General features: G+C 43.9%; 1 protein-coding gene across 2 annotated transcripts in view; it reads right to left on the bottom strand.

The window, feature by feature from the left end:
• Cachd1 (cache domain containing 1) overlaps positions 1 to 15,510 on the bottom strand; it is a 230,084-nt gene that overhangs the window by 38,484 nt on the left and 176,090 nt on the right. For both annotated transcript variants that reach the window (XM_051164720.1, XM_051164722.1), the window contains 4 exons: positions 11,984 to 12,133; positions 6,208 to 6,441; positions 1,539 to 1,688; positions 797 to 920 (listed from right to left, as the gene is read on the bottom strand). In XM_051164720.1, coding sequence (XP_051020677.1) covers positions 797 to 920; positions 1,539 to 1,688; positions 6,208 to 6,441; positions 11,984 to 12,133 — 658 coding nt within the window. The remainder of the gene's footprint in view (positions 1 to 796; positions 921 to 1,538; positions 1,689 to 6,207; positions 6,442 to 11,983; positions 12,134 to 15,510) is intronic.

The raw sequence follows: 15,510 nt of genomic DNA, 5'->3' as shown, positions 1-15,510 counted from the left end.
CTGACTTGTCTCAAGCCAGTCACTTATTAATTTTCAACCAATGAGCGGGGGGACTCATTTCTCCATAGGTTAGTGTCTGCCAAAACAGCATATCCCAGTTGGAAAACATCCAACCTGTTTTCATTTTAAGAGAGAGTGCTGCATAAACTGCGCCGCCGGACACCACACTGACACGCTACTCACTGGTCCTCAACTTAACCTTTTATTTTGCTAATACATCTCAGTTTGGTCAAAGCAGAGCACTTTCTAGAAATGAGCTAATATATATCTTATTTTACGATTAAACTCAATGTAAATGTAAAGTTTGACTGACAAGATATTGACTCTAAACAATTTTGAGACTTCTCCTGTTACATTAAGAATCCTGGCTACCCTTTAATTTCTTGTTTTTCTAACCTTTTATTTATTATTATTATTATTATTATTATTATTATTATTATTATTATTATTATATTAATAACTTCTTGTTCACAAGATGTGTGTGCATGTGTGTGTGATGTCATGGTGGGCATGCACGGGTCAGAGGACAACTATGTGGAGTTGGTTCTCTGATTCCACATTTATGTGGTTTCTGAGATCAACGTTAGACTGCCACACCTGCACGCCTGGTACCTTTACCCAGTGAGTATCTCCAGGGCCCCTGGCTCCTACTGTGAAAAAGTTAGTCAGAAAACCTTTGGTAATGAGAGAATACTTTCTATACTTGCCTTATGCCCTATGGCAAACACTCATATTTGGTCTCAATGGGTCCCCTTCTCAGAGAACACGGACTACTGCAACCCTCACCAATCCTTACCTTAGGATATTTTGCCGAACCAAGTCAAACTTGGGGATATTTTCATAATGGATGATGTCAGTATGAAGGGGAGGTTCTGACAGTAAGTATGGCCTGGTGAGAGACGGATGCATAAGTGTATACCCTGAAATCATAGAATAAGACATGTTATAAGGAAGATGTAGGATGTTCTTCTAAGAAATGTGCCCCTTGCTGGTCTGAACTGTGGATCACCTGGGATGGTTGCCCAGGCCTTACAGCCCATGTATGTACTTTAGCAGCACAATAAAACTCATCCTGTTTTACGTGAGCTTGCATAAAACTCCTGAAGCATCGAAAGAGGTCTTAGATTATTGAATATCTGTCTAATTGAGGCTACTTAGGTGGTATTTGTTTTTCCAGTTTTCACGTTATTAAATGTTCTAATCTGCTCTCTACAAGCCCTCCTGCCAGGGACTCTAAAGATGAGAATATAAAGAAAAAGCCAGCTAAGCCCCATTCTATATTTTATGTACCCTAAGTCTACTTCTTGATGTTATAACAACCTACAATCTCAACCCAGCACAGCATGAGCTCGTGGACTGTGAATTCACTCTGCCATCTCTAGGATTCATTTCCATTGCCCAAGTGGTGCCAGTGACATAAGTTCCCTGGGAACTCTTTATCCCACTTCATTTATTAGTACACGAATGCCCATGGACTGCTCTCTTTAAGTTGCAAAAAAAAAGTGTCATTTTTTTATAATTAACTCTTTGTAAATTACCTTTGTCATCTATGAGAAAAGTATAGGAAGCCAAGGAGTCTTGGTAATACGTCACGTCTTCAAGAATGTAAGCCAGATTCACGTCCACACCTACAATTCCCAGGAGGAGGTTTCCGAAGTAACAGGGTTTACTCACAGTCATTATCAAACCTGTGGGGTAAAAATGGAATCAGAGACTAGCACGGAAACCGTGGGCAAAGGCTGGGGCTGCGCTCTCGCGGATCATGAGGTCTACAGAAATGTCTCCCCCCCCCCCGCCCCCTCCCCTGCTACTGTTGGAGAAGTTCTCTGTGATCCAGAGTCCTAACCACTGCCCTTGCCAACTGTATGCAGAGTGAGACAAAGGAAGAGAAGAGGGTCATTCACTAGTTCAGATACTGCAGCTGGTTTAAGCAGGGGACTCCCTTCTGCTTTCCCATCTAAGACACAATACTTAGAATCAACAGGAAATACTGCGGTGCCAAATACATCTGGTGCAGCAGGGAGATTCAGCTGTGTGGCAAAAAGCACTGGATAAGGAGTCTGAAAAAAGAAATCTGAGTTCCATCCCAGTTGTACACCATTTGTACTAGACCATGACATTGTATTGGGTACCTATTCTTTCATACTCCTTTTTTTTATTAAAGCAATTTTTCAAGATATACAAATCATATGTAACTCACATGTCACATGAAACAACAGGACAATGGGAGAGTGGAGGGGGGAGGCGTGGCTACGAACGCACCTATGCACTGGCCTCTCCTGCCTCCACCTTAAGACAGGAAAGTCCGTGCTGCCTCGATGGACACATGTCCTTATGAAGCCGAGACAAGGACATTTCTCTTGTCCTTGTCCTCATGCTGAAATCTGGGGGCTCTAAATAGTCTCAAAAGATAAAAATGATGTATTTTCCTCTACCTTGTTATAATTTTCTTTAACAGGTGGCATGTGTGCATGCAAAGGCCTATCTGAAATCGTTTCTAGAATACCTTGGAAAAGGATTTGGACATTCTTTTGTTTGTTTGTTTGTTTTTCAAGACAGGGTTTCCCTGTGTAGCCTTGGCTGTCCTAGACTTGCTTGGTAGACCAGGCTGGCCTTGAACTCACAGAGATCCACCTGCTTCTGCCTCCCAAGTGCTGGGATTCAAGACGTGCGCCACCAGGCCTGGCTGGACATTCTTTTGTAATTATTTAATATAGGTTGGTGTTTTGCCTGCGCGCGCGCGCGTGTGTGTGTGTGTGTGTGTGTGTGTGTGTGTGTGTGTGTGTGTGTGTGTGTGTCAGATTCCCTGGGACTAAGTTACAGAAAGTTGTGAGCTGCCATGTCAGGTCTGGGAATTGAACCCAGATCCTTTGGAAGAGCCATCTCTCTAGCCCAATTTGGACACTGTTAAAGACATCTAGAAAGAGATGAGTTCCAAACCAAGAACTGTGAATGCTGACAATACTCCAGGTGTGTTGAGTTGGTGTGGCTGCAGAGACTAAGTAAAGGCATCCATCACTTAGCAGGAAGGAAACACCTCCAAGAACAAGTTTGTGAAGATCCATTCCATAGCAGGTAGGGAGTCTCTTCTAATCTTCAGAGCAAGCTCTATTCAGATCACATTTAAAAGTTTCTCATCGTCTGCTTGAAAACCAGAGATACTAAAGATGGTGTTAACTGCGCATCTCACAGGAGGTTTGTGTTTACGTCTCCTGGATGGATGGGTATAAATGGCAGTTGCAATGTAGGCTGTATTTCCCTGGGCTTATGTGCAAGACCAGTATAAAGTACAGCAGCAATGCTTTGTGACCCAGATGCAAGAGCGTCCAACCTTTTTGGCTACAACAAAAACAGCTGTCTAAAAAAATGAGCGTTGGATTTGATTTTCCATTATCAGCTTGGATAGGAGACTCTTTGTAGTAAATTAACTAATTACCAATTAATCAGTTTGTGTGTGCATGTGTCTGTGTATGCACATACTTGGGTGTTTGTACATATGGGTGCATGTGCACTCACTCCAAAGTCAGACATCAATGTCTGGTGTCTTTCTCAACTGTACAGTTGAGACAGGGTCTTTCACTGAACTTGAAGCTCACTGATTCAGCCAGACTACCTGGCCAGGGGGCCCGTGATCTGCCTATCTCTGCTCAACACAACACCAGGATAATTATGTGACTCCACATTCATGGCATTTTACATGGCCTCTAGGGGCTCTGAACTCAGGTAAGCACTTTATCGGGTCATTTCCCCAGCCTCTGGATGGAAGGCTCTTGACCTAATGTGGCAAACACACTACGTTATGCTATATTCACACTTGTAAAATCTCTAAACACTAGGCTTTCTTCTTGAATCTTAAACATAGAAATAAATTTTTTCTTAAAGAAATGCAAATACATCCACATACTACCCCCCCCCCCAAAGATGTTCATCATCTGATATTTGATCTACAGTGGCTGTTGGAGCTGCACCAACTTTGATTTCTCTACATTAGATTCATGAAGCCAGAGGATGTGTCACGTAATAAGTTGAAGAAATTGAAAACACGATAGGAATGACACATTGGCATGCTCATTCATTAGATGTGTAAACTGAAATCCACTGTACAGGGTTCGTGAAATAAGACCTTTGGACTCAAACTTGGCTAACATTAACAAACAGGGGCCTCAGCCTTTTTGTATAAGATGTAAATTTTAGGAAGGGCCCACTGGACCTAGTAACTGAATTCACTTATTGTGCTGCGTTCCTAAAGGTTTGTGTTTCAACATCTGTCTTTATTCCTTTCCCATAGTATTAATAGGATTTCTTGGTCAGACTCTTCTCAGCAAAATTTTAATGACAGGGTTGTGTACTTTCCTTCTCACTGTGTGGTACAACACTTGGCTGGCACTAGGGTACAAAAAGATGAAGACAAAGAGCCTAATCTGAAGGCAGGAGTCCCTAGACACACATCTGTGGACTCGTTCAGAAAGAAAAGGCTAAGAACGGCAGCTGTCACACTGAGCTGAGGAGATGGCTTGCCCGGTAAAGTGTTCCACACGTGGGCTTGAGGGTCTGCATTTCGGTCCTCAGCAGCTGTGTAAGGAAGTTGAGTGTCATGGCTTGTACATGAGACGCTAGTGCTGGAGGTGCGCATGCTGGGGCCTTGCTGGCCAGCCAGTGCAGACATACTGCTTAACTTCAGGTTAAGTGAGAGGCTGAGAGAAAGAGATGGAGCACAACCAAGGAAGATACCCAGTACCCACCTCAGCTTTCTGTGCACACATGGCACACACAAGTGAGTACACCCTATATACATGCACATATAAAGCATGTATGCACAAAATACAGCAAGCCGTACAGCGTATTCACCTGTTTTTTAGAAAACATCTCTGCACTCTTGCTACCTTTTAGGTGAGTTTTCTTTGAATGCCTGCAACTGCATCTGTGAGGATTGTCAGGTAACAGGGAAATAGGGCCTTAGTTTGTGATGCCATCTGTCTGGTTAGTAATTAGCCGCTTCCTTTACCCTTTTCCATAAAAAAATTCAGGAGAAAGGCAGAGTAAGAAAATTAAGATTAAGCCAGGCGTGATGGTGCACACCTTTAATCCTAGCACTAGGGAGGTAGAAACAGGTGGATTTGAGTTCGAGGCCAGCCTGGTCTACAGAGTGAGTTCCAGGACAGCCAAGGCTACACAGAGAAACCCTATCTTGAAAAACCAAAAACCCTAAAAACAAAAAGAAAAAAGGAGAAGGAGGAGAAAGAAAAAGAGAAAGAAGAGAGGAGGAAAAGGGGGGGGGGGGCAGAGAGGAAGGCCTGGAGAGACGGCACAGTGTTTAAGAGTCCTTGTTTTTGCAGAGCACCGGGTTCAAGTCCCAGCACCCACACAGTGATTAACAATCATTCATCACTCTAGTTTCAGAATGTACATGCTTTAGACATGCATGTGAGCAAAACACTCATACATGTAAAAAATTTTAAAACCTAAAAATCCTTTAAAAAAAAAAAATCCCATGTCCCTGAGAACGGACCTATCGTTGGCAGGCATCTGTACAGACACTTCTTATATATTTTTGCGATTACCTAGAGAAAAAGGATCCCCACTTCCTAGGTCGGGTAACTGAATCATACGGCAGTTAAAGGATTTTACTCAACATTGTGTTTTAGCTACTTGCACATCAGAATCACGGTGATGATAACAGCAAAGGCAAAGTAGTGTATTAAAAAGGGAAATGAGTCATAACTACAGTTGGTGGTAATGCCAACCACTGGTTATGTGTATGTGACTGCGTATACATGTAGGTATCTGTCTTGACCTGTATAGATTCATATATGTGTATGAATTACCCCTAAAAAATTCACAGCTTTATTTTCCCCTTTGGCAGATGACTGGAATGGAGAATCAATGAGTGAAAATACGCCACCGAGGACATAGATGTGAGGGTCTAAGAACACAGCCTGTGGCAAATCTTTGTGTTTCCATGTGCACTGGGATGCAAAGCTACCCTCCCTTAGTGCCGCTTGACTGATGGAGCTTCCTCGCAAAGCCGCATGGGAAACTCTCATTACATCTTCTGAGGCTGGAGCAAGGAGGAGACAGCACTGGGTTTATGCTTTAGAGCACAGGGTTGCAGAGTAGGTGGCAGGCATATGTATCTGAGGGGCTGGAGCAGGAAGGGCGCACTCACTGCTTTCCTCTTCCATAGCAGACCCTTTTCTCTAGACTTACCATCTCCCATCTCGTCAGAGAAAGGGAGGCTGAAGACAGCCTCGTCAACCATCCGGTTGGGAAGGTTAGTGTAGAACCTGCCCACTGTGGTCTCCAGGTTGCTCAGCTGGTTCAGCACCATCATGCTGCCCTTCATCACAGGGAAGGCTGTCCGGTCTGGGACTCCGTATTTCCCAGAGTTCTGTTCAGCCAGGTCCCTAAGGAACGCCAACTCCTTCAAACCGGTCACCCCGTCTACAAGCAAAATCAAGAGAGACACAGCAGTTTGTCATTAGGATCCACTATGGGTAGAAATGAGGGCTTGTAGTGGGTGTCGTGGTGCCTGCCTTTAATCTCAGCACTCAGGAAGGGGGAGTTGGGATAGAGGCTGGGTGGGTGGGCAGCCTGGTTAGTTAGTTCCAGGATAGCCAGAGCTACATAGTGAGACCTTGTCTCAAAACAAAAAACAAAAAACACAAAACAAACAACAACAAATAAAACAAAACCAAATACAAGAAGACTTTTGATATTCAATGGATCTTGGTAGGGATAACATAGGCCCAGGAAGATGCTAGGTCCCACTGTAAACCAAAAACCGAGACGGAATTTCTTCAAACGGTCAAAAGCACAAAGCAATTCTTCAAAAGGCAATGATGAAAAACACATGGGAAGTGAAGGATGTGCACTTCCTAAACATTTAGTTATAAGATTTAAATTCTTTGCTGCACTTAATATCTGAAAGCAAAAGTAATAGTTAACAGGGCTGCATTTAATTTAAAGTAGTGGATGAACTTTGGAGAGTTTTTTAAAATTTTCATCATTTCATTCCTTACTTCTTTGCTTGTAAAACCACTTGCCAAAAGCTCAGGAAACTAAATGAAAGAATTATGGTCCGCATTTAGCAATGCTTCTAAACCCTGTCCTTCAAGCTCATTTTAATTACAAATGTCTTTATGCTTGATATTGTTAGGATAATACTAAATTTGATTTATTTAATGTGTATTTTTTATATTTACGGGGTACTGAAAACTCTGTACAAAGATTTAGGCATAGTGGGATGTATTGTTCTGCAACATCTGTATTCCATAGCACAAAAATAAATTTAATAAACCATTTTTTTTAGTTTGCTATTGTTGGCACACAGTCAAAAGGATTAGTAACTGATCTCACATGGGTACCACTGTAAACAAGCTCAAGTGCTTTCAGTTGTTAGTGAGACTACTTTCACAAGATTTTGTCTCATACCCTTGAAGATTTCAACAGCAAACTATAAGCTATCCAGCCCTTAAAGGTATCTGAAGCTGTCAGGGATCCCCTACCATGTATGCTATTAATTTTTCACCTATGGAGCCAGGGTCTTTCTAATATCAAGAGTTCATTTCTATTTTGCCAAGTAGTAGCAACTTTTAATAGAGCATCTATCATTACTCCTTTTTTGAGGGGTGCAGTGGGGGTCTTACTATGTAATTCTGGCTGGCCTAAAGTTTGCTATGCAGACAATGTTGGCCCCAAACTCAGAGATGCCTCTGCCTCTGCCTCCCGAGTGCTGGAATTAAAGACATGCACCACCAAGACTGGCTTATTTCTTTTTTTAAGACATTATATCTAGATAAACTTGAATTTCACTCTATTCCTTCAAGGCTAAAGGAAAGAAGCAAAGTTTCTGGAGCAAATGATTTGAGAATCAGATAACTGTTCCCTTTGCTTAGCATAGAGCTCTGTGTTTGCGAGAGCATGTATGTGTGCCTGTGTGTGTGCCTGTGTGTGTGTGTGTGTGTGTGTGTGTGTGTGTGTGTGTACGTGTGTCTGTCTGTCTGTTTTAGAGTAAAAGACATGACTGATTTTTTTTTTTTTTACCTCTCTCTCAAGAGAAAGTCACAGAGGTAAAATAATAAAAGGAGACAGCTCAGGCAATAGACATATTTCCTTTTTGTTCAGTATTGCTTGGCTCTCAAAACGTTAACAAATGACAAACCTGAATATTTGCTAGGCAAGGCAGAGTCGCGTAGGATGGAGGATTAGGGTAGCTACACTGGACTGTAAATCCACCAAGATGGGCATGCTAGAAACCACATTTCTCAGAATCCTCTCTGATGTAAGCTAATAAATTAAAGATATCAAAAACCAAGTTTTATGGAGTGAACTGAGAGATGGTAGAGACAGAGACATCAAATTTTTCCAGCCTGAGCTATTTTTTCTGGTCTTCATAATGCTTTCTTTCCAAACTGCTGGCTTGAACATCAACATGAACCCCAGCTTAGCTGTCTACCCATACCACCAAAGGCCAACAGCCTTCCAGAGACATTTATACCACAACTTCTACATTGCTTTCAAAGTTCCCAGCTTTCAGCTTTCCACGAAAGCCTGAGGACTAAACGTTCTCTGAGTTGTTAGCTTGCTGTTTTTGTATTTTCCAAGTTACCCTGGCCATCAACTAACTCCCTCAGAAAACCCAGCTCTTTCAAAGTTTTACCCATCTTAAATCACAAGCCATAGAGAGACACATACACACACTCTCACACACACACATACACACACACACATACACAGTCACACGCACATACACACTCACATGTCTTTCAACGTCTCATGGTGGCACACACACATATACACACACACAGGTCTTTCAACATCTCATAGTGGCACACACACATATACACACACTCACACCACACATGCACATACACACACTCTCACACACACACATTCACACACACACGTACACATTCACACGCACATACACACGTGTCTTTCAACGTCTCATGGTGGCACACACACATATACACACACACAGGTCTTTCAACATCTCATAGTGGCACACACACACAGACACACATATACACACACTCACACCACACATGCACATACACACACTCTCACACACACACATACACACACACACATACACAGTCACACGCACATACACACTCACATGTCTTTCAACGTCTCATGGTGGCACACACACATATACACACACACAGGTCTTTCAACATCTCATAGTGGCACACACACACAGACACACATATACACACACTCACACCACACATGCACATACACACACTCTCACACACACACATTCACACACACATGTACACATTCACACGCACATACACACTCACGTGTCTTTCAACGTCTCATGGTGGCACACACACATATACACACACACAGGTCTTTCAACATCTCATGGTGGCACACACACACAGACACACATATATACACACACTCACACCACACATACACACACTCTCACACACACACATACACACACACACACACATACACTCACATGTCTTTCAACATCTCATGGTGGCACACACACAGACACACACACTCACAACACACACACACACACACATGTCTTTCAACATCTCATGGTGGCACACACACACAGACACACATATATACACACACTCACACCACACATACACACACTCTCACACACACACATACACACACACACACATACACTCACATGTCTTTCAACATCTCATGGTGGCACACACACAGACACACACACTCACAACACACACACACACACAGGTCTTTCAACATCTCATGGTGGCTCTGGTTTACTGTCTGAGCTTCTGGAGGATCTAGTGTGAGAGAGTGTCTCCTCCAATGAACAGCAGTCAGAGAGGAACTAGCAGTGATAGATGTGCCTGCTAAGATGAAAGTGAGACGCTGAAGAGATAAGGATGGGTGGATGGAGGTAACCAGATGTGTTAAAGTGTGGATTGTCAGGGCTATAGCAACGCTACCCTAGACTCTGACAGAAGGATCGGTGCCTGGACAGGTGATGCCTGGGACCTCTACTCAGTGTCTGTCACATACAAGGAGCAGCTACTTCCTGTGAGTCTCCTCCCTCTTCTCCTGCCTTTAAGTCACCTGCCTTTCTCTCCAGTGACAGGGAAGCCCATGCACCTAACAGGCACTATCGTGGCTCAGGGAATTGTTTTCCTTCCTTCTCACTCATGAGAGAAAGAAGCCAAGCCACGCAGAACAGAGCACCAGACAACCCGAAACGGCTTAAGCAAAACCACGCTGTCCTCACTCATCCCGGCTGGATGTGTCTCAGGACACAATACAAACATTAACATGCCTTCTGCTTGTGAGCCTCACACTCTCTGAAGAGAGAAGGGACAGCTGAAAGGTCACCCTCTGCCCACGGAGCAGGGGGCACAAACAGGAGGTGACTACCTACTGCCTCACAGTAGAAGGCATGTGTACTAGAAGGACACACGCTATGACACCGTTGAATGAGACTGACCACAGAGAGCAGAAACTCCCTTCGCCGCTGGCTATGCTGTATCTGACAGGAGATGTCATCATCGTCCACTCCCTCCTCAGGATCCGTTAGGCAATGGATTCTATATTAACTTAAAATGTGTGTGTGTGTTTGTAGGTATATGTGTGCAGGTGGCCACAGAAGCCAAAAGAAGATGTCAGATCCTTTGGAGCTAGACTTACAGGTGGCTGTGGGCTACCTAATGTGGGTGCTGGGATCCAAACTCAGGTCCTCTGTAAGAGCAGCAACTACTCTTGACCTCTGAGCCATCTCTCCAGCCCTTCTGTGTTAACTCTGAATATACATCATGCCGTTATTTCTAACAGTATCCCTATGCCATAGATTTGATTATTCTAATGTCAGAGATAAATGAGATCTCAAACTGGCACATACTTGCAACCTCAGCATTCAGGAGGCTAAAGCAGGAACCTCAGGTTTGAGGCTAGCCTAGCCTACATAATGAGATGTTGCCTGGGAAAAGGAAAAGTCGAGGCCTAAAGAGATAAAGAACCTTGCCATGAGCCCACTGACTGCAACTGTGGTGGTTGGGATGATGGGCATGCACTCCCTCAGGGTAGTGCATAAGGTACATAAGGCATTGGGCCCAGAATCACTCCAGAATAACAGATACCCAGGCTCTCCAATACCTAGAACTTGCATTTTGGGAGCATTCTCCATATACTCCTTAGTGTATCAAACCAATGATCATCAGCCCTAAACCAGCATGATGGGCCCCAGGATGCAAACCATGTCTCTCAGGCACAAGGGCAGCACCCAAGTCCTGAGGCTGAGGCCCTGATGGAGAGAGCCACTGAAGGAAAGCCACATATTAATAGGTTTGGTGGTACCATCCCACAGAGACGGAAAGCAAGGTTGTCCACACACTGAAGGACAGGTGGGTATCAGAAAGGTAAAGTGGAGTTTTCTTCAAATCTTGCAGTTTTCTAAACCAGCCTACCAACATTCAACAGTGAAACCAGCAATTTAATGAAAACTGACAGTCCCCGGGTGCTGTTCTGAGGGTTTGCTATATACAAAGGCTAACAGACCTGCAAAGCAGGTCCTTGCTAGCTGCATTCGACAGGTGAGGAAGCAGATGAGAGCTCAGGGGTGGCCGTTCAGAGGATTAGGATACTGGGATGCTCGGGCCATAGAAAGAGTCTAGACCAACGCACTCTGGCTTCCTACAGGATCCATGGTGGCCATCAGCCTCCCTGCAGGAATCAAACGTCTGAAGACTTAGAATATGAAGGAGAACTGAAGAAAGGAGAGAGATGCAAAACCTCGGCCAGACCCCAGGAGTACAGAAGAGTCAGGAACCAGCAGTTGGCTAGGTAGAGTACAGGTGAGAAAGGGATGTCCTGACCTGCCACGTACCCCAGCACTGGGTACAAAAGAGCTACTGGTGCTCGCCTGATGGCTTTATCAAAGCACAGTCCCCTTTCCTTTCCTGAGTAGCATCTGCTCAGAGAGAACATTCATCTGAAAGGAGATGCTCAGAACACGGCCTACCGTTCATGAGGGCGTAGGTAAGAATCATCACAGAGTTGTTCAGAAAGCCATTTTCTTCATTGATGACGCGGAGGGTTGCCTTTTTATCTTCTTCCGAGGAGTCCTTTGATGTGACTCCCGCCGACAGGTAAATGATGACCATATCTGTGTCTAAACAAAAACACACAAACTGGGGTTACATTCGGTTTCCGGCTAGAGGTAGCTGTGTCGTCTTCTTCTCCCTTTTCCCCGACTTCCCCACCCAGAGGACCTGGCTGGCCCCTGGCGTCCTGAGCCTTTCCCGTTTGATGGATATGCTGGCTTTCATCTTGCTAATTCATCTTCCATTCCATTCCACGCTTTCTGGACAGCAAGGCCTCACTTATCCAGTGCAAAGACGCCCCTGACACATTTGCCAGATGAAAGACAGCGATTTCCTCCAGGCATCCACGCTGTGTTCATTTAAGCCAGCCTAAAAGGAAATCTCCCCAGCTTCTCAGATGAGGATTCAGAACACAGCTTATCCTGCCCCCAGTCACACATATAGGAGCCGCACTTTTGGGGAAGCTTGGCTTTCAGGTGGGGAGGTTCTTTCAGGGCTCTGCAGACATGCAAAGTGACTTACCAGACCCCAACAACTGCCAAAGGCCTTTTGATTTTGAAAGCTTATCAGTGCAGCAGAGCAAAATCATAGATGTAGAAGCACCATACAGTGCTCCAAAATGCGGCTGTACGCTCAGTGTGGTACAAAGGTCATAACCTCTTCATATGTGTACATGGAGAAATGTTTAAAAAAAAAATGGGACAGACACCAGTACCAACCTCATAAGGCTGCCAGGAGGAGTGATTGGTCAACTGAATTAATGGGTAGGAATAAAAAAGGGGTGATGGGACAAGGAGGAAGGCAAAGGAGGAAGAAGCCTCAGCACACTTACATGTGTGCATCCCTTCGATTGGGCTGAAGGCAACGTGTGCCTGTAATTCAAGCCCCCTCCCAAATCAGGCCAGTGAGTAATCAAGAGAGAACTGCAACTCAGCAAAAAGACCTTCCCCAAGGTGGACCGACTCAAGAGCAAGAGTGACTGACTGGACAGAGGACACGGCTCAATGGGCAAAATGTATTTCAAACGTGACACTTGAAGGCTAAGTGTGCTAGTGAAGGAGTGACTGAGGAAGACATCCTGACACTAAGCTTTGGAATGTACTAACTCAGATATGACGGGGGGGGGGGGAATGGTGGGAGGGGAGGGGGATGATGAAATGCCTACTGCTATAGCTAACAAAGGGAGGGGTGGAGAAGAGCTGGCTTTCTGCTTTTTTTTTTCCCCCCTCCCTCTAACACAAAGGTCTTTGAGTCAATAGATAGTTTCTGACACCCTGTAGGGACTCTTATCCCTGTGCAGAGACATATTTCATTTCTATAGGTCCTGTTGCTGTCACTTCACCAGGGCTACTTCAGAGTAACCATGGCAGGCAGCCTCATAGTTGTTCTACGATACATCTCTTGACATCTGTACTGGAGGGAAGCTGCCCCTGAGGGTGGTTGGGATTTAATGACAGGTTCACTGGTGTAGAATGCATCAAAAGTGATGGGATGTCAGGGCCACAGTGTCATGGTTACTTGTTACAAAGTGAAACTTATAATACAATTGCCACAAAGTTATCCTGGCTGTGATATGCAACTCTTGCAGCTAGTAAATTCCTATTTTAGATTTTGAACTGTTCTTTCCTATGCAGAGATTAGTAACTAACACAGTATCAATGCTGAAGACAACCAAACTAAATGTGATAAGATGACTAGTGATAAATACAACTGTTTGATACAGTAAAGCCAATGAAGATGCTTGGGCATTACTACCTGAAAGTGTAAGCCTCTTTATTCAGTCACTGGAAATCAGAAAGTGAAGGCTGATAAAATAAAAAATAAAAATTCTTAAGTTTTAGGAAAACTCCCATATTAATATTAGATGTAAACTTTTTTTTTCAGTTGTAATGATATTCCTGTATATTACTTTAGTAGAGTCTGAAATATCTTTTTTTTTTTTTTATGTTGTACAGGAATTTATTAAATGAGCATAGGGGAAGAAAGAAAGGGGGGAGGAGGACCCCAGAGAAAGACAGAGACAGAGGATGAGAGGGGACAGAGAGCCGAAATATCTTATTTAAACTTGATTCTTGGAGTAAATGTCAAACAAAGCGTAGAATAAAATGGTTCCAGTTCTTCCTGGATATGGCTATTATCATATGGTGATACAGCATGAGACAAAACATTTCTTCGTGGGAAAGGTCCCCATAAATTCTGGGATATACCTAGACTGGTCTCCAAATAGAACTTTGCCCACTGCCTCTGTGAAATGTCACAAGAAGCTAGCTGGTTTTAGAGCAGGGGACTGTGACTGGAAACACAGAAGCCCAAGCCCCTAGCTTTCTTCAGTACCTGGGCACATTTTATTTTTAATCCCATAATAAGACACATATTTTGCAAAATTCTTACTAGGTCTGCCCAGACCCGAACCAAGCAAAATTGAAGTTGTTTTTCCATTGGCATTTAGCAGATACATTCATACATACACACATACATATTTTTCACATGATATGTTTTGATTAGCTTTCTCTTTCCTCTACCTGTCCCCACCCACCAAACACCATACCTGTTCTTTTTCTTTGTCTTTAGAAAACAAACAGGCAAACAAACCAACATTAAAAAGAAAAAGCACAAGATACACACACACACACACACACACACACACACACACACAAATAAAAAACAAAATTTGAAACCAAAATATATGAGCAAAAGACCAGTAAGACAAACACAAACCAAACAAAGGAACATCAGACAAAAAGTCTACAAAGACACCATTAAGTTTTAATTTAGCATTGGCCATCTACTGCTGGGCATTGGGGCCTGCCCTTAAGTGTGCTTAATATACGCAGTAGAGAGGACTCGTTTTCCCTTTGCAGTAGATGTCAACTTGGAGACAGCTTCGTGGTTAGGGATGGAGCTGGCGTCCACTTTCCCCTTTCACTGATGGGACTCTGCCTGGGTTAAACCTGGGCAGGCCCTGTGCATGAGTTTCCATGAGTTCATACGTACATCGGCTCTGTTGTGTCTAGAAGACACTATTCCATTGGTGTATCCATCTCCTCTCACTCTTACAATCTTTCTGTCTCCTTTGCTCCCTGAGGGGAAGGGCTTGACAAAGATATCCCACTGAGGACTGAGCGGTCTAAAGTCCAGTTGTTGGTCTCTCGTCTACTTCAGGAGGAAGCTTCTCTGAGGGCGCCTGAGCAAGGGCACTGGTCTAAGTTCTGGTCTGGAGTGGCCACTCAACAGCTTTATTAAGTTTGGTCCCGATTTGGCTTTTTGTTCATTAGGATCTTCTCCTGAGCCACCCACTGGTGGGGATTTATAACATCGGTAAAGTTAGAGGTGGTTAACTTTAGGGAATTTGGGTCCTAGCACCTAAGCTGATGGAAAATATAATGTGACAGACTCCACTCGGGGACTCTCTGGAGTATGCCACCAGCATGTCTTGGAATTAGTA

The sequence above is a fragment of the Acomys russatus genome, chromosome 2 (assembly GCF_903995435.1).
Source record: "Acomys russatus chromosome 2, mAcoRus1.1, whole genome shotgun sequence".
Lineage (NCBI taxonomy): Eukaryota > Metazoa > Chordata > Mammalia > Rodentia > Muridae > Acomys > Acomys russatus.
This window is presented reverse-complemented; position numbering and strand designations above follow the sequence as displayed.